Source organism: Mobula hypostoma, chromosome 7 (assembly GCF_963921235.1).
Source record: "Mobula hypostoma chromosome 7, sMobHyp1.1, whole genome shotgun sequence".
NCBI classification, from domain to species: domain Eukaryota; kingdom Metazoa; phylum Chordata; class Chondrichthyes; order Myliobatiformes; family Myliobatidae; genus Mobula; species Mobula hypostoma.
Window position 1 is genome coordinate 11,661,013 of NC_086103.1, and position 21,537 is coordinate 11,682,549.

The following is a 21,537-nucleotide window of genomic DNA, read 5'->3' on the forward strand; positions in this document are numbered from 1 at the left end:
TCTCATTCTTTGAGCCACTCCTTTGATTTCATGAATGTCTGTAAAGAACAAGAATTTCATGTTGTATATTGTATACATTCTCTGATACTAAATGAAACTTATGAAACTATTGACCACATTTATTCCCTATTCTTTTGTTTGGTCTGCACAATAACTGAACCTCTTGACCATGTCTGAATGCTCTTCTGCATTGGGTTTCTGCCACATGATTGGCCGATTAGATATTTACATTAATGATTAAGTGTACAGGTATACCTAATAAAGTGGCCACCAATGTTTCTTTAGCAATCAGAATCAGGTTTAGTATCATTGGCATGTGTCGTGAAATTTGTTAACTTTGTGGCACCAGTACAATGCAATATATGATAAGAAAGAAAAACTGAATTACAGTAAATACATACGTAACACGTTGTAAGGTTTCACTGTTAGTGCTAATGTAATGGCTTCTATGTAATAATGTTCCACTGCTAAGGAAATAGTTTCTTTGTGTCACTCTGCCCCCACCCCCAGCTGCCTACCACCTCCCTCTTGGTTCCGCCTCCTTCTACTACCCATTGTGTTTTCCCCTATTCCTTCTTCACCTTTCCTGCCTATCACCTCTCTGCTTCCCTTCCCCCACCCCTTTATCTTTCCTCTTACTGGTTTTTCACCTGGAACCTACCAGCCTTCTCCTTCCCACCCTCCCCCCACCTTCTTTATAGGGCCTCTGCCCCTTCCCCCTACAGTCCTGACAAAGGGTTCCGGCCCGAAACGTCGACCGATCTTTTCCACGGATGCTGCCCGACCTGCTGAGTTCCTCCAGCGTGTTGTAGGTGTGACTACCTCCCTGTAGCTTCTATCTATCACTTTCTTCGTCTCCCGTGTGAGCTGCAGCTCCAGTTCCTTGACATACTATCAGAGGATCAGCAGCTTTGTGCACCTGGGCCGGCTGTGGTTATCCGGGAGGCTGCCGGTCTCCCTGAATTCTCACATCTTACACAAAGAACGTAATCTCTGGAGTATTCTCACTGCTCTAACTATGCCTTAACAGATGAGGAATAAAGCCTGGCCTTACATAAGCCTGATGAACCAAAGCCAAAACCTCCCAACTCTACCACTGGCCCACTCCAACAATGGCCACTTCACTTGCCCCTGCCTTATTTTTATTCACCCTTGCTGATGCATCCTGTTCACCGATTGGCCGTTGTTCAAACTCCAAAAACTGCTGCTTTTTTAAAAATCATCAACTGCGGACCTGTGTGAGGTCACCTCTTCTCCTCACCCTCCCATTCACTGATTGGTCACTGTTCAAATTCCCTTCCTAATGAAGGGCTTTGGCCTGAACTATTAACTCTTTATTCATTTCCATAGACACTCCCAGCATTGAGCTCTTTACTATTTACCTGTGCTGGGCGCCACATGCCTTCTGAATTTTAGGTGTTGTGTGTGATACACGTTTTGTGGGTACACTGTGGTCCGATGGAAGGTAGCTTCATTTGGTTGTATAGATGTACAGTCAGATGATGATAAACTTGAATTTGAATTTAATCTCTTCAAGAGTTTTTAAAAGCCATTTTACAGATCTATCACGTAGGTTAAACACTTGCTAACTCAGTTCTCTATCTTCAGTATAAAGTTGCGGAGGCCAATCTCAAACACAAGCGATTCTGCAGATGCTGAAGGAACAATAGGCAGCATCAATGGAAATGAATAAAGTCGATGCTTCAAGCTGACCCTTTTCATCAGGACTGGACGGGAAGGGGGAAGAAGCCAGAGAAATTCGGGGGAGGGGAGAAGTATAAACTGGCAGGTGATAGGTGAGGGGAGAAGGTAGGTGGGTGGGGAGGAAGGGTGAAGTAGAAAGCTGAGATGGGATAAGTGGAAGAGGTAAAGGGCTGAAGAAGGAATCTGATAGGAGAGGACAGTGGACCAAGGGAGACAAGGAAGGAAGGTGACAAGTTGTAGCAGAAAATATTTAAAAATACTTAAAACAAAACATAAAGTATAGATAGGTTACTTCTTATGAGGACACAACTCAGTTGGTCCAAAATATCAAATCTGTAAATGCTGACCCACCTCATTATAGGAAGGATGTGAAAGCGTTAGAGAGAGTGCAGAAGAGATTTACCAGGATGCTGCCTGGATTAGAGAGCGTGTCTTACAAGGACAGGTTGAGTGAGCTAGGGCTTTTCTATTTGGAGTGAAGGAGGATGAGAGGTAACTTGACAGAGGTGTACAAGATCATAAAAGGCATAGATTGAGTGGACAGTCAGACTTTTTGCCAGGATGGAAATGACCAATACAGGGGGCATAATTTTAAGGTGATTGGAAGAAAGTATGGGGGGGTGCGTGGGGGAATGGTGATGGAGGCTGAGCATTTAAGAGGCACGAGTGAAGGTGAGGCTGACTCAAGGGTCGAGGTGTGGGGGTGTGAGCCAAGTCGGAGCAAGGTCGAGTGGAAGTGTTGGAGCGAGGTTGAGGCATGTTTGAGATGGAGTTGGAGCAGGCAGAGCAGAGTTTTGGAGCTTGAGAATGAGGGTGGATCGATCCGAGCACCAGGCCAATTTAGAGAGGACCGGTACGGGCTGGAATGTGGCGGCTGGGTCCTCAGCATATTGATGCGGTGGGGCCCAGGTCCTAGTGCGGGAAACGAAGCAGTGTTTGGACAATGTAAACTCCGGGCCAAATGGACTGAAAAGACAGAGCGAGGGGGACCGGAGGCGAAGGCCGAGTTGGCTATGCTTGCTACTCCACGACATTTACTCCGCTCTCCTCTGTGCTGAGGCCGAAGCCGCGGGCCTACTCCGGCAGCTCCAGGCTTTGCGCTTCGTGTCTGTGAGCTCTGCGACGATGTGCCCCGCTGTGTGATGAGCTGAGGCCGAGGCCGCGGGCCTACTCCGGCAGCTCCGGGCTTCGTGTCTGTGAGCTCTGCGACGATGTGCCCCGCTTGTGATGAGCTGAGGCCGAGGCCGCGGGCCTACTCCGGCAGCTCCGGGCTTCGTGTCTGTGAGCTCTGCGACGATGTGCCCCGCTGTGTGATGAGCTGAGGCCGAGGCCGCGGGCCTACTCCGGCAGCTCCGGGCTTCGTGTCTGTGAGCTCTGCGACGATGTGCCCCGCTTGTGATGAGCTGAGGCCGAGGCCGCGGGCCTACTCCGGCAGCTCCGGGCTTCGTGTCTGTGAGCTCTGCGACGATGTGCCCCGCTGTGTGATGAGCTGAGGCCGAGGCCGCGGGCCTACTCCGGCAGCTCCGGGCTTTGGGGCAATAATCTCAATTTCATTCTGAAAGCTGTTACTTGCTTTTGTTATTTGCCTGATTTTTTTCTTTTTCTTTTTCCTCCGCCTCTCTCTTTCCCCTGTCTATAAGCAGATGAATTTCAAGATTGTATAATTTATACGCACTTTGATAATAAATGTACTTTAAATAATAGAAAATTGGAGTGCTATGTGTGAGGGAAGGGTTAGATTGATCTTCGAGAAGGTAAAATGTTGGCTCAACATCGTGGGCCGAAGGGCCTGTACTGTGCTGTAACTCTCCATGTTCTATGTTCGGTCCAGGAACATACCAACAAACCCGGGATAGAAATCGTAGGCAAATTAAAAAAAAGTATTGCTATTTATTAAAAATAAACTTAAATTAAACCACTCGGTCTTAGGAAGACAATGTGCCATCAAACCAGCCACTTTTATTTGACATTCAACTAGTCTCAGTTGGAACTGTGGAGACATGGCAGTGACCAATCATAGGAGTTAGGGGGTGGGACAAAGAGGTGATTGGATGAGAGAGGCCATGTGATCACAATTCCACAATCAGAGCTCAGCATAGTTGTTTGACGAAAGAGACAGACCGTAAGGCACAAACCATTGTGTCTGCTCTGCCATTCCCATTGTCCCTCTCAAACCATTCTCCTTCCTTCTCCCCGTAACCTTTGACACCCTGACTAATCAAGAACCTATCAAACATTCACTTTAAATATACCCAGTGACCTGGCCTCCACAGCCGCCCGAGGCAAACGATTCCACAGACTCACCACCCTCTGGCTAGAGAAATTCCTCTTCATCTCTGTTCTAAATGATGTCCCTCTATTGAGGCTGTGCCTTCTGGCCCTAGATTCCCTGCTATAGGAAACATCCTCTCCACGTCCACTCTATCCAAGCCTCTCAGTTGCATTAAGATCTCCCCTCTTCTAAACTCCAGTGAGTACAGGCCCAGAGCCATCAGATGCTCTTCATGCGTTAACCCTTTTACTCGTGAACCTCCTCTGGACCCTCTCCAATGCCGGCACACAGCCGGCTAACAGACAGCTGGTAAGACATGTCAAAAGAGGCACAAAAGCCTGCAGATGCTGGAATCTGGAGCTAAAACGAAGCCGCCGGAGGAACTGGGGTCGGGCAGCATCACTGGATGGAAAGGGACAATGTGACCGTTCAGGTTAGACCGTGCACAAGGAGTTACTCTCTACACATTCTTTATTTAAATATCTATCTATTTAGAGATACAACATGGAACACACCCTTCTGGCCCACCCAGCAACCCATCCTTTTAAACCCTAGCCGAATCACAGAACAATTTGCAATGGTGAATTAACCTGCTAACCCATACATCTTTGGACTGTGGGAGGAAACGGCAACACCAGAGGAAACACACGCGTTAATGGGGAGGAATGTACACCTCCTCAGAGGTGGGGAACCCTCTCTTGTTCGTTGTGTTCTGATTAAAGATTCAGAACAGCTTCTGTAGTGATGGTAATGGTCTCATGGTTTAGACCAGGTTTATTTAACCAGTACATATTCTAAACTTTCAGATACCTTGAGAATAAATAAGCCCTTTCTGAACGAAGCGGGGAGCAATTTCAATTGGCAAAATCTTTAATTAATTCTTTAAAAAGAGCTATCTAGAAACTGCACTGAATTTTGTTACATGTAGTGCTTTGAGTACAATAGATATAGATTTAAAATATATAAAAAAAGGACATATTCAGCATATAAAATGCTCGTGAATGTCACAGGGTACATTAAATCTTTAGCTTCTTAGCAGCAGGAGCCTGCAAATCAATCCTCGAGATGTCTTTGTTTGCAGTGAAGGGTATCCTCTCGGTCACCTTCTTTCCGATGGTTTCAACCTGTCAACAGAAATCCAGTTCAAAGTTCAACGTAAATCTATTATCAAAGAATCAGAATCCAGTTTTATCACTGGCATATGTTGTGAAATGTGTTGTTTTGCAGTAGTAGTACAGTGTAATACATAATAATTAAAAAAATACTCTAAATTAAAATGAGGCGCTCTGTTGTTCAGGATAAACCATGGATGTTGCATCCCAGCTGTCTAAGTGGTAGACAAGCCAGGGCAGTTCGATTTGGAGAGCGAGCCATTGCCCAGGCAGCAGACTCCCCCTCTCCACACAGCTGATGAATCGAGAGGGACAGCAGAGACCCTGTAGCATTGCAGGAGTTGCCAGCCAGCATTGAACTCAACACAGGACTGCCTTTGGATTCCAGCTCTGGATTTTTCCCTTGGGGTTTACTCCCGAAGCCTTCCCCATGACTGGATATGGCCACAAAGCAGTGGAGGTTTGAGATCAGAGCTTTCCTGCTTCCTAGACTAGCGGCCAGCCATGACTGACCAGCCAATTCTGCCGGAAGCCACTTGTTCTAAGGCACCAAGAACCTGCCTTTGCCCTTTCTCCTCTCAGTGGAAACCGTTCTGCCAGGTTTAGTATAGACATACATACAGAGCCTATAAAAAGTATTCAACCCCCTTGCAAGTTTCCATGATTCTTTGAATCACAGTGGATTTAATTTGGCTTTTTTTTAAAAACACTGATCGACAGAAAAAGACTCTTTTGTGTCAAAGTGAAAACAGATCTCTACTAAGTAATCTAACTTAATTACAAATATAAAACACTTAACAATTAATGGGATAAATATTCATCCTCTTCAATATGACACACCATGTCATCACTGGAGCAGCCAATTGGTTTTAGAAGTCACACGATTAGTTAAATGGAGATCACTGTGTGCAGTCAAGGTGTTTCAGTTGATTATAGTAAAAATACACCTGTATCTGGAAGGTCCAACTGCTGGTGAGTCAGTATCCTGGCAAAACTACACCATGAAGACATAGGAACACTCCAAGCAACTCTGCAAAAAGGTTATTGAAAAGCACAAGCCAGGAGATGGATACAAGAAAATTTCCAAGTCACTGACTATCCCTTGGAGTACAGTTATTTCAACCATCAAGAAATAGAATGAACATAGCATAGCTGTAAATCTGCCTAAAGCAGGCCATCCTCAAAAACTGAGGCTACGTCCACACTAGACAGGATAATTTTGAAAACGCCGGCTTCAATTAAAAACGACAGGCGGCCACACTAGGCGTTTTTCAAAATACCTCTGTCCACACCAAAGTGGATATTTGGGTGAATCTCCTCCTACTGGGCATGCGCAGACACATCTACAGAAAACAAGTGAAGAGGAAACGGTATACTATTTCCATTTCTGCAGCGGCATTGTGCTATTTCCATTGGTCAAAAACTAGAGTACCTACAACAACAGCGAAAGAAAGTTTCCAAAAATGTCTTCGAGGAACACAAAGAAAACCTCCGCTGGAAAAATCAGACCGGACTTCTTCGTTTGGACAGACAATGAAGTTGAGCTGTTTCTGCGAGTTACAAATGACTACAAAGTCAGCAAAGCCGTGGAGAACGTGGAGATGTTTAACTCCAAACAAGCTATTAACGTAGACAATAAAGTAAACAACACGCGCATGAAGCCATCCTCTACCCAAGGTCAACAAGAGAGTGGAATCTTCCGCCGCCAGACCTGCACAGTATTTCTGACATTAATATTTTTAAAGATAGACTCAATCAAATCGATTTAGGGGACCTAGTCAAAAAAGCTCACTTTACAATTTAACTCTCACGCTGTTCACACTGACTGCGCGTTATAACAGCTGTCTGGCAGTGCTTGCGCAGTACCAAGCAGAAGCAGAAAAAGCATTGTTGTGGTGGTGTTGTCATGACAACGTTTTTAAATCTCTCTGTTTACCCCATCCACACTACAACGCGAAACAATCGTTTTCATATTTACACACTCTGGAGAGTGTTTTAGAAAAGCTCTGTTTTTGGGGGATGAAAACGCCGTTTCAGTGTGGACGAAGGGTCAAAACGAAGAGAAAAAGCTTTGTTTTCAAAATTATCCGGCATAGTATGGACGTAGCGTGAGTGACTGTGCAAGGGAACTATTGAGGGAGGCCACCAAGAAATGTGTGACAACTCTGGAGGAGTTACAAGCTTCAGTGGCTGAGATGGGAGAGACTGTGATACAACAACTGTTGCCTGGGTTCTTCACCAGTCACGGCTTTATGGGAGAGTGGGAAAGAGAAAACCACTGTTGGGAGAAAAAGACTCAAACTCTTGGCTGGAATTTGCCGGAAGGCATGAGGGAAACTCTGAAGTCAGCTGGAAAAAGGTTCTAGGGTCTGATGAAACCAAAATTGAGTTTTTTGGCCACACATCATTGTAAACACACCATCCCTACCATGAAGCATGGTGCTGGCTGCATCATGCTGTGAGGATGCTTCACTGCAGCAGGCCCTGGAAGGCTTGAGGGTAGAGGGTAAAATGACTGCAGCAAAATACAGGGAAATCCCAGAGGAAAATCTGATGCAGTCTGTAAGAAAACTGCGACTTGGGAGAAGATTTGTTTTCCAGCAAGACAACGACTCCAAGAAATAAAGCCAAAGCTAAACAGGAATGGCTTAAAAATAACAAAGTTAATGTCGTGGAGTGGCCAAGTCAGAGTCCAGACCTCAATCCAATTGAAAATTTGTGGCTGGACTTAAAGAGCTGTTCACTCACGATCCCCAAGCAATCTGACAGAACTTGAGCAGTTTTGTATAGGAGAATGGGGAAAAATTGCAGTGTCCTCATGTGCAAAGCTGATAGACACCTATCCACACAGACTCAAGGCTGTAATTGCTGCCAAAGGTGCATCCACTAAATACTGACTTGAAGGGGGTGAATAATTATGTAATCAATCTTTGTGTTTTATATATTTGTAATTAATTCAGATCACTTTGTAGAGATCTGTTTTAACTTCAATGCGAAAGAGTCTTTTTCTGATCGGCGTCAAAAAGGCCAAATTAAATCCATTGTGATTCAATGTTGTAAACCAATAAAACATGAAAACTTCTGGGGGGGGGGAGAATACATTTTATACACACTGTGTGTATGTGTATGTACGTATATATACATACATACATATATACACACACACAATACAGAGAAAAAGGGAAAAAAAAAACAAGCAAAATAATAAGTATACAATAAACTTCGAGAAAATGAGGTAAAGAGTCTTTGAAAGTGGGTCCATAGGTTGTGGGGATAGTTCACTGTTGGGACAAGTGAAGCTCAGTGAAGTTAGCCCCCCTAGTGCAAGAGCCTGATGGTTGAGAGGTAATAACTGTTCCTGAACCTGGTGGTGTGGGTCCTGAGGTTCCTGTACCACCTTCCTGATGGCAGCAGCGAGAAGAGAGCGTGGCCACAATGGTGGGGGTCTCTGATGATGGATGTTGCTTTCCTGTGTCAGCGCTCCGCGGTGGGGAGGGCTTTACCTGCGATGGACTGACCTGAGTTTGTGGGAAAGATCCCACCACCTGATGGTGCATTTGTGGGATATGGCTGTTCCTGGCAAATCCAGCATATGCATGCTATCAACTGCGCTTGGAACCTTTGATTAGTTAAATATATTTCACCTCAAAGTACTACAGCACAGAAAGATGCCCTTCCACAAGGCCAGAATACTCAGGAGCAGAATGAGACCATTCAGCCCATCGAATCTGCTCTGCCATTCCATCATAAAGGTTCAATATTAAACCTGATTCAGATTCACTGGGAACCACTACTGCTTCCCTGTCCACTGCCTCCATCCGTCTCTCTCCCCCCATCCCCCACCGTCCCCCACATTGGAGGTGAAACTGAAGCCACTGATCCCTGTGTTGAGACCCACTGCCCCGCCATTTCCCTTACCTGGAAACCAATATGCTGGAGCTTCTCGTGAAGACTGTCCAATATACGCCTACCGTCAAAGATAAACGCTGGCTTAAGCATTGCTTTGTAGATCCTCTCATAGTCCAGCTCCTGAAAAGACATCAAACCCAGTTTGAAATGGCACACTCTTCACAAGCACCACAAATTGTTCCCTTCTGGAAAGTTCTATAGGGTATTAAAACAAAAAACATCACACCATCTTAAATCGCACACACAAAGCCCTGGGAGGAATGCAGCAGGTCAGGCAGCACCTATGGAGAGGAATAAACAGTCGATATTTTGGGCTAAAACCCTTATCAGTCCGGAATTGCTGGGTTCCTCCAGCATTTTCATGAATCTCTTGTGGATACACCACCTTAAAAGTTTCTTCCCCCAGTCAGTTTTTCTGATCAACCATTCGAGATAGCCACCCCTCCCATCCCCTCACTACACTGTAAACACTTTAAACCACTGTTTACAATGTACTGGAAATTGTGTATTTATGAACATTTTATTCCATATCCATCCTTTAACCTCCAACTTTATTAGGTTTTTAAAAATTATACTGTATATAATTACTTATAATTAATTGGTCACTGAAAATTGTCCTGTGGTTAGGCTGCGGTCAAATCGGGGTTGCTGGGCAGCACGGCTCAAAAGGCCAGAAGGGCCTGTTCCACACTGTATCTAAATATAAATAAATAAAATTAACCTATTAACTAGTATGTCTTTGGACCGTGGGACGAAACTGAAGCGTTCCGCAGCAAGGATGTGCAAACTCCTTACAGACAGTGCCGGAATTAAACTCCGAGCCTCAACATCGCAAGCTGTAACAGCGTCGCGCTAACAGCTACGCTGCCGTGGCAGCCAAGGTACAGTAGGTCTCAGATCAATAACTTCTCATCCGAGTGCTACCTGGAGTGATCAATATTTCAGTACCTTGAACATGTCCCATTCTGTACAGATGACAATCGCGTGGGCATTCTTACACGCCTCATACGGATCCAACGAGACAGTGACCAACCGAGACACTACGAGAGAAAAGAGCTTGCACTCACAATGATCATTCTGTGCTATCAGGGCATTACATTTCAGCACGAGTGTTGTCAACGTTAATGTGGCATAACAGCCATAAAAAGCATAGAAGGAGCTGCGGGATAAAAGGCTGGCAGAAATATCAGCCGGAATATTGGACAAAGACCTAAGTGCTGTAAGACTACAAGATCATAAGACACAGAAGCAGAATTAGGCCATTCAGCTATAAATATACCCAATGATTTCGTCATCCACAGCCGTCTGTGGTAATGAATTCCACAGATTTACCATCAGGCTGAAGAAATTCCTCCTCATCTCTGCTCTAAAGGGACGTCCTTCCATTCTGAGGCTGTGCCCTCTGGTCCTAGCAACACTCACAACACGCTGGAGGAACTCAGCAGGTCGGACGGCATCCGTGGAAACAATCTGGTCCTCTGGTACTAGACTCAGTCACTATAGGAACCATTCCCTCCACAATCCCCCCCAACTCGCTGAACCCATCAGTGGCCCTGGTATGGCATCCTCTATATCGGTGGGATCCCATGTAGATAGAGGGACAACTTCGTCAAGCACCTTCGCTCTGTCTGCCACAAAAGACGAGATTTCTCGATGACCACCTGTTTCAATTCCACTTCACGGTCCCTCAAAAGTTCAGCAGTAATGTTGGATTAGACTGCTTAATCATTATTTTTGTTGCAGCTTAATGATTAATTATCTGCTAGTGTTTTATACAACTACTTCTAAACATGTGACTGTTTAGCATGCTTCCTAGTGGCCTCAGTATGTATATGTAGATGTCCCTTGGTGGCTACATTTGTATTATTCTGGAAATCTCTGGAAGCTTCTCAGGTTTCACATTTTCTACGCCGTCTCCTTGTTCTTTTTGTCATGCTTGTGTTACAGAAACTGTTAGAGCCTGTGACGTAGTTTGAATTTCGATCGAAGGACCCAGTGCTGAGCTGCCTCGTGTAGATTCGAGACGGTGGGGGGGAGGGGTGCTGAAAAGGTCCGAGAACACAAGGTGACTCATGGAAAAGACCAGGGATGAGGCACGGGGTCATGAATGACTCCATCTTGCAGCGGCGAGGAAGATTAAAGCATAGTCATTGTCATACTTTATTGATCCCAGGGGAAATTGGTTTTCGTTACAGTTGCGCCATAAATAATTAAATAGTAATATGTAAATTATGCCAGGAAATAAGTCTATTGGCTCAGGGTGTCTGACCCTCCAAGGGAGGAGTTGTAAAGTTTGATGGCCACAGGCAGGAATGACTTCCTATAACGCTCTGTGTTGCATCTCGGTGGAATGAGTCTCTGACTGAATGTACTCCTGTGCCCAACCAGTACATTACGTAGTGGATGGGAGACATTGTCCAAGATGGCATGCAACTTGGATAGCATCCTGTTTTCAGACACCACCGTCAGAGAGTCCAGTTCCATCCCCACAACATCACTGGCCTTACGAATGAGTTTGTTGATCCTGTTGATGTCTGCTACCCTCAGCCTGCTGCCCCAGCACACAACAGCAAACATGATAGCACTGGCCACCACAGACTCATAGAACATCCTCAGCATCGTCCGGCAGATGTTAAAGGACCTCAGTCTCCTCAGGAAATAGAGACGGCTCTGACCCTTCTTGTAGACAGCCTCAGTGTTCTTTGACCAGTCCAGTTTATTGTCAATTCGTATCCCCAGGTATTTGTAATCCTCCACCATGTCCACACTGACCCCCTGGATGGAAACAGGGGTCACCGGTACCTTAGCTCTTCTCAGGTCTACCACCAGCTCCTTAGTCTTTTTCACATTAAGCTGCAGATAATTCTGCTCACACCATGTGACAGAGTTTCCTACCGTAGCCCTGTACTCAGCCTCATCTCCCTTGCTGATGCATCCAACTATGGCAGAGTCATCAGGAAACTTCTGAAGATGACAAGACTCTGTGCAGTAGTTGAAGTCCGAGGTGTAAATGATGAAGAGAAAGGGAGATAAGACAGTCCCCTGTGGAGCCCCAGTGCTGCTGATCACTCTGTCGCAAGCACACGTACTGTGGTCTGCCAGTCAGGTAATCAAGAATCCAGCAAGGTGAACGCGGAGGAGGTCAGTGATGGCTCAGTGCGAAACGGTCGGAAGCCAGGCATTTGGCCCTGGATGAGCAGGATTCAGCACTGGGTCAATAGTCACTCTTCACAGGACTCAGTCCGCGCACCTTCTCTCCTCGTATGCAGCGAAAAGACACTTCCCATATTCTGAGATTTATGTGATTATTGCACTGCATTTTATATTGGTTTCCTTCAGTTTTTTGGTGTTTTCTTTCTTGCGGTCGATTGGCAGGTGGGTGACCTATTAATTTTGGCGTCTTTTCTTTCGTCAACACCCATTGTCTTGCTGTATTTAATGGCTAGCTGGAGTATATATCAGAGTTGTATTATATATGCATACTTTGACAATAAAATTAACCTTTGACCCTTTGTGGTGGTGTTGTGTTATTTAAATACAGACCATCTGATTGGTTTGCTCTTATCTGCAAATTTGAACGGAACTTTTCTTGTCTATGGAGTATAAACAGAGCTGACCACACAGTGGCGCTATCTTTCTCTTTGCATGTCTTTCCCTTCCCGTACTAGACCTCTATTATTGTCCGTTTTTCAATTTTTTTGATCAATTAACGCTAACTAAAACAATTGTGAAGGAACAAGGCTCGTCTCTTTCCTGACTTCTGAAAGAACCTAGGATTGAACACATCAGAATTCAGCAATGAGAAGATTAATTTAACCAAAAATCACAGGCTTTTATACACTATTAATCCTTGATAACCAGCTACTTTGGCCAATAACCCCTGTTCCTGAACAAAAGAACACCATGGACTACCTCTTGCACGGCCTCTGTGGTTTAACTTTTGCACTAATATCAATCATTCTTTCTCTCAAAGACGTCTTTACTTACGCTCCGTGGCCACTTTATTACGTACACCTGCTCGCTAATGCAGATGCCTAATCAGCCGATCATGTGGCAGCAACACAATGCGTGAAAGCATTCAGACATGGTCAGAGGGTTCAGTTGTTGTTCAGACCAAACACCAGAATGGGGAAGAAACGCGATCTAAGTGACTTTGACTGTGGAATGATTGCTGATGCCAGATGGGGTGGTTTGAGTATCTCAGAAGCTGCTGACCTGGCATTTCCACACACAACAGTCTCTGGAGTTTGCAGAGAATGGTGCGAGAAACAAAAAAACATCCAGTGAGTGTCAGTCCCGTGGGTGAAAACACCTTGTTAACAAGAGAGGTCAGAGGAGAATGGCCAGATTGGTTCAAGCTGTCAGGAAGGTGACAGCAACTCAAATAAGAGTGTTGCAGAAGCAGCTATGGAAGTAGAAAAAGCTAAAGTTATAAACTTAGCCAGCTCAGTCATGAGTACTGGCCTCCCCAGCATCGAGGACATCTCTAAAAGGCGAAGCCTCAAAAAGGCAGCATCAATTATTAAGAACCCCCATCACCCATGACATGCCCCCTTCTCATCACAGAAGAGGTACAGGAGCCTGAAGACACACACTCAATATTGTCAGGAACAGCTTCCCCTCTGCCATCAGACTTCTGAATGGACAGTGAACCCATCAACACTGCCTCAGTAGTTTTTTTTTGCTTCTTTTTAGATTATGAGGACACACAGTCCTCTTTTATTGTCATTTAGTAATGCAAAAAATATATATTTCTCATTGTAATTGATAGTCTTATGTATTGCTTTGTACTGCTGCCACAAAAGGAGTATTTCACAGCATATGCCGGTGATATTGAAGCTGATTCTGAGCATCTCTGAACACACAACACATCGAACCTTGAAGTGGATGGGCTACAGCAGCAGAACTTCACACTCCTGTACCTGAGACAATGGCCACTGAGTGTCAACCCATGTGTTGACTGTACCCATGTGCCGGTGATACGGTTGTACATTTTTCCCTGTACCTGTACCTCTCTGTACACGTGTACTTTACAACAAACTCCACTTCCCTGTTGCCAGGACTACATACCCCTGTCAGGATCATCGTCGCAAACACTGGGGTGACTCAGGTCTTGAACAATTTGTTCCTTCTTCACCTTCGGATCAAAGATGTGTAGCCTGGCTCCTTCATCCAGGAGGTACTTGGATATGTAGATGCTGGAAGATTCCCTGAAGGACGCAAAGCAAACAGGAGGTTAGATGGTTTAGAACTGTGGAAACACAAGAGCCTGTAGTGGTAGCTTTTAAAACCTGCAGAAAGTTGTAAACTCAGCCAGCTCCATAATGGGCACCAGCCTCACCAGCATGCAGGACACCTACTAAAGGCAATATCTTAAAAAGGCGGCATCCATTATTAGGGCCGCCCATCACTCAGGACGCCCTCTTCTCATTGCTACCATCAAGGAGGTGGTACAGGAGTCTGAAGACACACACTTCAGGAACAGCTTCTTCCCCTCTGCCATCAGATTTCTGAATGGACAATGAACCCATGAACACTACCTTGCTCCAACTTTTGCACTACCCATTTAATTAAAGAAAAAATATATACTCTTGTTGTTTTTTGGAGGAACTCTACAGTCCAGGCAGCATTTATGGGAAAAAGTGCAGTCAATGTTTTAGGGCAAGACCCTTCGTCAGGTCTGGCCCAAAACATCAACTGTACTTTTTTTCCCCCCCCATAGACACTGCCCGACCTGCTGAGTTCCTCCAGCATCTGAAGATTTGCTCGTTTTTTCTTGATGTAATTTAGTTTTAAATTTTTTATGTATTGCAACATACTGCTGTCACATAACAACCAATTTCACGACATATTCCAGTGATATTAAACCAGACTCCGATTCTTATAATCTGCATTGACCCTTGCTCTCCCTCAGTGCTCTGTGTAATGATCTGATCTGTGTGAACAGTACGGAAGACAACCTTCTCGCTGTATCTTGGTCATGTCACCATAATAAACCAATTCCAATAACAACTTTGTTTTGATTTCTATCCATACCAGTGATCTCATCACAACAGTGCATTGAGGTAGTCGAAGAGAAAACAATAACAGAATGCACAAAAAGTGTTACGGTTTCAGAGAAGGTGCAGCACAATAACAAACACAAGACATTCTGCAGATGCTGGATATCCAAAGCATCGCACACAAAATGCTGGAGGAACTCAGCAGGTCAGGCAGCATCTATGGAAATAAGTAGACAGTTGACATTTTGGGCCAAGACCCTTCTTCAGGACCAAGGAGAGGGAAGACATCAGATGAAGAGGTGGGGGAAAGGGAAGGAGACTACCTGGAAGGTGATAGGTGAGGCCAGGGGGTGGGAAAAGTCAAGGGAGGGATCTGATGGGAGAGGAGAGTGGAGGATAGGAGAAAGGGAAGGAGGAGGGGACCCAGGGCAAAGCAATAGGCAGGTGAGATGAAGTAAAGGTCAGAGTGGTAAATAGAGGAAGGGGGGAGGGGTTTAAACTGATATTCATCATTGGGTTGGAGGCTACCCAGACAGAAGACAAGCTGTTGCTCCTCCACCCTGAAGGTCACCTCATCGTGGCACAGGTCGCAACGGGAATGGGAATGGGAATGAGATTTAAGATGGTTAGCCATCGGGACGGAGCGGAGATGCTCGACAAAGCGCTTCCCCCAATTTACGACAGGTCTCACCATCGTAGAAGAGACCACATCGGAAACAAAGGCCACAACAGACAACCACAGCAGATACATATATGTCTTAAGACTTTGCTGCAGTGCTACAAGTTACAATAAAAATAAGTAAAAGATATAAACAAAGAGAGAGCACAAAGTGAGGGAGTGTTCATGGTCCATTCAGAAATCTGACGGCAGAGGGGAAGAAGCTGTTCCTGACACACTCAGTGAGCTAGGAGCACTGCAGTGTATGACGAAGCCCTACCTTGTGTCTCCGGTGTCTTTCTTGAAGGCAAATCCCAACAACGCAATCTTCTTGTCGGTAACTGTGTTAAAGAGGCAGCCAATTACCCGGGCGGCAAACCTCCTCCGCTGATAGTCATTTATCTCGATTACCTGGGAGCAGAAACAGCACAAAATCAAACAGATGCCAAGGGTTTATAAGGCAGTGGTGAGACTGCAAATGGACTATTGTGAGCAGTTTTGGGCCCCTTACTCAAGGGAGAAAGTGCTGGCAATTGAGAGGGTTCAAAGGAGGTTCACAAGAATAAACCAGGGAATGAAAGGGTTAACGTATGGGGAGAGTTTGATGGCTCTGGGCCTGTACTCAATTGGGGTTGGGTGGGGATGGTGGTTGGGGGGGTGGGGGGGAATCTCATTGAAACGCATCGAATATCAAAAGGCCTCGATGGAGTGGACGTGGAGAGGATGTTTCCTATAGCAGGCAAGTCCAGGACCAGAGGGCACACACTCAGAATACAGGGATGTCCATTTAGAACAGAGATGAAGAGAAATTTCTTTATCAGAGGGTGGTGAATCTGTGGAATTCATTGCCACAGACAGCCGCGGAGGCCAACTCACCGGGTAATCTCAAAGCGGAGGTTGGAAGGCTCTTGAATAGTCAGGGTATCAAAGGTTACTGGAGAAGGTGGGTGAGACGGATAATAATTCAGCCATGATGGAATAGCTGAGAAGACTCAAAGGGCTGAATGACCTAATGGTGCTCCTATGGCCTACGATCCTACGGCAAGACCAGAGTACTCATCCTGCCTGACTGTGTCCACCCTGGTCTCCTTCCAGATCTACTCTCAAAGTCAAAACTCAAAGTAAATCTATTATCAAAGTACAAACAGTCGGCCCTACGTATCCGCGGATTCAACCAACTGTGGATCGGAAATATTCGGGAAAAAAATTCCAGAAAGTTCCAAAAAGCAAAACTTGAATTTGCCACGTGCGGAGCACTACGCTGAATCTGCGCGAATGAAGTGATGTGTAGATACCCTGCTGTAATCTCCCGCCATTTCACGGGTCCTCAGTCTCTCTCCAGCACTCGTTGTCTGAGCATTGTTCACCTCGCGTCTCATTCGTTTGCTACTCGTGTTGTGAGCGAGAGGAAGGAGTTTAAGGCTAGTAAGGGATGGCTGGCTGTCTATGTAAAACGCTACAGCCTCAAGAACTGAAAGATCGCGGGAGAATCAGCATCGGCTGATGCCGAGGCAGCATCAGTGTTCCCAGAAGAGCTACGATGGCTGCGTCTGTACTGAACATGTACAGACTTTTTTTTTCTTGTTATTATTCCCTGAACAATACAGTATAACAACTATTTACATTGTATTAGGTATTACAAGTAATCTAGAGATGATTTAAAGTATATGGGAGGATGTGCGTAGGTTATATGCAAATACTACACCATCTTGTATAAGGGACTTGAGCATCCACGGATTTTGGTATCCGCAGGGGGTCCTGGAGCCAATCCCCCGCGGATACCGAGGGACGACTGTATATGTTACCATATATAACATACAAATTAATGTTCTTGCAGGCGTTCACAGTAAAAGAAATATGATAGAATTTATCAAAAACTTTACATAAACTAACACTGACAACCATGATGCAAGACAGCAAAATTTCTTTTACCAAAATAAACTTTATTCATTATAAAAAAAAATGTTTAAAGTATAAACCTGGCATTGTGCCTTTTCATTCTTTACATTCATTACCAATGTGTTCAGTACTGGTTTATCGCATTAATAGACACCAATACCACAACTGCTACCCATGTGGTCCCCCTGGGCTGGTATATCATCATTATCAAATGGCTGTTGCGTTTAGGACAGCAATGAAGTTCCTCTAACTTTGTCTGTCCTTGGCCGTCTCTCTATTGTGCCCCAGGTGTGGTTCAGGGGCCTCACTTCTGCCTCTGTGGTACGATAGCAAATTGTCTTTGGTCTCCCACGTTTCCTCCACCCTTCAGGGGTACAATGAAGCGCTGTCTTGACGACAGAGTTGGCCTCTCTTCTCATCACGTGCTCAATCCATCTCCAACATTTCATGTACACCACCACAGTAATTGAGGGCCTTCCCCACCCCCAACCCGAACCCTCCCTCTCCGGTAGAAGGAGAGCCCAACACCGTGGACCTTTCCCACCAAGCCCCCTGCAGTGTCTGCACCAAGCTTCAGGGCACCCCCCAGCACGTACTCTCACAGCCTGGCAGCATTCTTCTCAGACAGCTCAATACGCTGGTAGACTGGCAGACTGAAGGGCATCTTTTACTGAGTTAATGATCTGCCAACATCACAAACTGGGCAAATAAAAATAAATAATACTGAGAATCTGAGTTGTAGTCTTTCAAAACGAGTCCATAGGTTGTGGAAAAAGTCCGGAGTTGAGGTGAGTGATTATCCACGCTGGTTTAGGAGCCTAACGGGAGAAAATCTGCACATGCTGGAAGTCCAAGCCACACACACAAAATGCTGGAGGAACTCAGCAGGCCAGGCAGCATCCATGGAAAAAGAGTACAGTCAACGTTTCGGGCCGAGACCCTTCAACAGAACTGGAGAAAAAACGATGAGGAACAGATTTGAAAGGTGGGGGAGGGGAAAGAGAAACACGAGGTGATAGTTAAAAATGGGAGGGGGAGGGATAAAGTAAAGCGCTGGGAAGTTGATTGGCGTAAGAAATACAGGGACAGAGAAGGGGGAATCTGACAGAGGGGACAGAAGGCCACGGCCTCCTCCACTGCTGCGAAGAGGCCACACTGAGGTTGGAGGAACTACACCTTGTATTCCGTCTGTGAAGCCTCCAACCTGTTGGCATGAACATTGACTTCTCAAACTTCTGGTACTGGCACCCCACACCCCCGCTTCACCATTCTCCATCCCCTTTTTTCTCTCTCACTTTATCTCCTTGCCTGCCCATCGCATCTCCCTGGTGCTCCTCCCCCCCTTTTCTTTCTTCCATGGCCTTCTGTCCCCTCCCATTAGATTCCCCCTTCTCCAGCCCTGTAGCTACTTCACCAGTTAACTTCCCAGCTCTTTACTTCATCCCTCCCCCCCTCCCAGTTTCACCTATCACCTTGTACTTCTCTCTTCCCCTCTCCCCCACCTTTTAAATCTACTCATCCTTTTTGTCTCCAGTCCTGCGGAAGGGTTTCGGCCCAAAAAGTCGACTGTACTTTTTTCCCATAGAAGCTGCCCGGCCTGCTGCGTTCCGTCAGCATTTTGTGTGCGTTGCTTGGTTCAGGAGCCCAATAGTTGAGGGGTAATAGCTGTTCCCGAACCTGATCCTGTGGGACGCAATGGTCCTGTACCTTCTTCCCAATGGTAGTGGTGAGAAGAAAGTCACAAAGAAGAACAGCACTAAAACAGGCCCTTCGATTTATCACATCGATACTGACCTTCTTGCCCCATTAGAGCTGTATCCTTCTATTCTTGTCTGAACGCCTGTTTAACATGGTAATTATAATCAGTAGATAAAAGAAACACAATAGAATCAAAGAAAATCTACACCCAAAGATGGGCATTTGACAAAAAAAATGTACAAAAGAGGACAAACTGTGCAAATACAAAAAATAATGATAATAATAAATCAAAAATAAACAAAATTGAGAAAATGGGATGGAGGGTCCTTGGAAGTGAGTCCATTGGTTGTGGGAACATTTCAGCGATGGGGTGACTGAAGTTATCCCCTCTGGCTCAAGAGCCTGATTGTTGAGGGGTAATAACTGCTTCTGAACCTGGCGGTGTGGGATCTAAGGTGTCTACCTGATGGTACTAGCAATCTGCCTGGATGGAACCCGGATTTCACTTGCCACATCATTGGAATGTGCCCACAACCAACTGACTCACTTTCAAGAACTCATCATCTCGTGTTCTTGATATTTTTTGGTTATTTATTATTATTATTTTTCTACCTGCACTGTTGCCTTTTATACACTGTTGAAGGCCCAAGTTGGTGCAGCCTTTCATTGATTCTGTTATGATTATTATCCTATGGATTTATTGAGTATGCCCACAAGAAAATTAATCTCAGGGTTGTATATGGAGGCGTTCCGTTTATGTACTTTGATAATAAATTTACTTTGAACTTTGAAGGAAAGCTTTTCGCTGACAATAAACCGGACTGGGAGAGGAGGTGGAGAGGGAACCGAAGTGATTTGTGAGCGGACGGAACCAGGAGGTGGGGTGGGGGGTGAACTTGGGCGTTATGCAGCTGGAGGTTGGGACAGCTGGAGTGTTACATACCTCAAGGAGATCTGTGATTTTTTTTTGGTGAGAATGATGTAATGGTCTTTTGGAGGTCACCTGATGTAATTTTTCCGCCGATGTGAGGTCACGTGATGACCTGTGCACCACGGGTATATAAGGGAAGACCCCAGATGATGCAGTTAGTTTTTAGTTTTTAGATTTCCAGCTAGAACGTACTGTGTCTCCGTTTCTGTTGTGTATTTGTTTTTATGACACAGTTTCATTTTTGAAACGGTTGTTACATTCTGTTGCAAGGTACAATAGTGCTGGATTGGCAATTTTTGCTAGATGTGTTGATGTGCCTTATTCCAACAGTAGTACGGGAGAGCGAAGACTTTATCGAAGTACAGGACCCGAAGGATTGCGAGGAGTCGGTTTCGTTCGGCAGTTTAACAAAGGATCGACCTTATTGAGTCTTCGTTGAAGGAGTAGCGACCTGCATCAAAGATAACTCTTGCCAAAAGAAAAAAAGAGTTCATGCAAAGGTTTGCTCTCTCTAAAAGAAATTAAGGTCAGTTGTTTTAAACTGTTTATTTCCTGCATCGTGAATCCTTTGGACAGAACCAGCAGGAAAGTCGCGTCTATGAAGAAATCCTTCTCCAGAGAAGTCTCTCCCAATTGAATGTATAAATCTGTCGGACTTTTGAATTTACCATTTTAAGAACTGCATCTGACTTTACCGCTTTAAGAACTGTTTCCGCAGTTAACACTTTAAGAACCAGTGCCGAGTGACGATTTGTCAAATGGCTGCATAGCGGTTAACTTCCGGTTAAGGTTTTCGTTTGTTTTTTTTATCGTTTATCCGTGTTTAATAAATGTTTGGTTGTTTTTATATAACCTGTCTCGATTGATATTCATTGTTGGCGGTTATGTAACAGCAGGCAAGTGACAAAAACGGGAGGACCGGAGGAGCACTGGTGGCTGTAGGGGAGGTGAGACAACCCATTGAAGGGGACGGTTACTGAAAAAAAAAAAGGGCTTGTGCCCATGAAAAAGCTAGCCCAATCTACTACCTTCGGCAGCCTCATTCTATCCTGTGCACCGCAGCCTCTGTACAAGGCTGTGACACAACCAGTCACCGCTCCACTGTACGAACTAGTTAGAGTATTTGGTGATATACCAAATCTCCTAAAACTCCAAATGAATTGCACCTGCTGTCGTGCCTTCTTTGTAATTGCATTAATATGTTGGACCCAGGATAGCTCTTCCAGATGTTGACATCTACAAACCTAAAGAAGCCCAACCTTTCTGCTGCTGGTCCCTTGGAGAGGACTGGAGTGCTTCCACAGTCAGTTCCCTGAGCTTGCTGACACTGAGCACGAGGTCGTTGCTGTTTT

At 45.3% G+C, this 21,537-nt stretch overlaps 1 protein-coding gene across 2 annotated transcripts in view; it reads right to left on the bottom strand.

Annotated features, from left to right (window-relative positions):
- Positions 1-3,613: 3,613 nt before the first annotated feature.
- Positions 3,614-21,537, bottom strand: part of LOC134349124 (UDP-glucose 6-dehydrogenase-like) — an 88,058-nt gene continuing 70,134 nt past the window's right edge. For both annotated transcript variants that reach the window (XM_063053018.1, XM_063053017.1), the window contains exons 9-13: positions 15,938-16,068; positions 14,068-14,207; positions 9,946-10,037; positions 9,007-9,117; positions 3,614-5,100 (exon numbers count right to left, since the gene is read on the bottom strand). In XM_063053018.1, the coding sequence (XP_062909088.1) occupies positions 4,993-5,100; positions 9,007-9,117; positions 9,946-10,037; positions 14,068-14,207; positions 15,938-16,068 (582 nt within the window). In that variant the 3' untranslated portion in view covers positions 3,614-4,992. The remainder of the gene's footprint in view (positions 5,101-9,006; positions 9,118-9,945; positions 10,038-14,067; positions 14,208-15,937; positions 16,069-21,537) is intronic.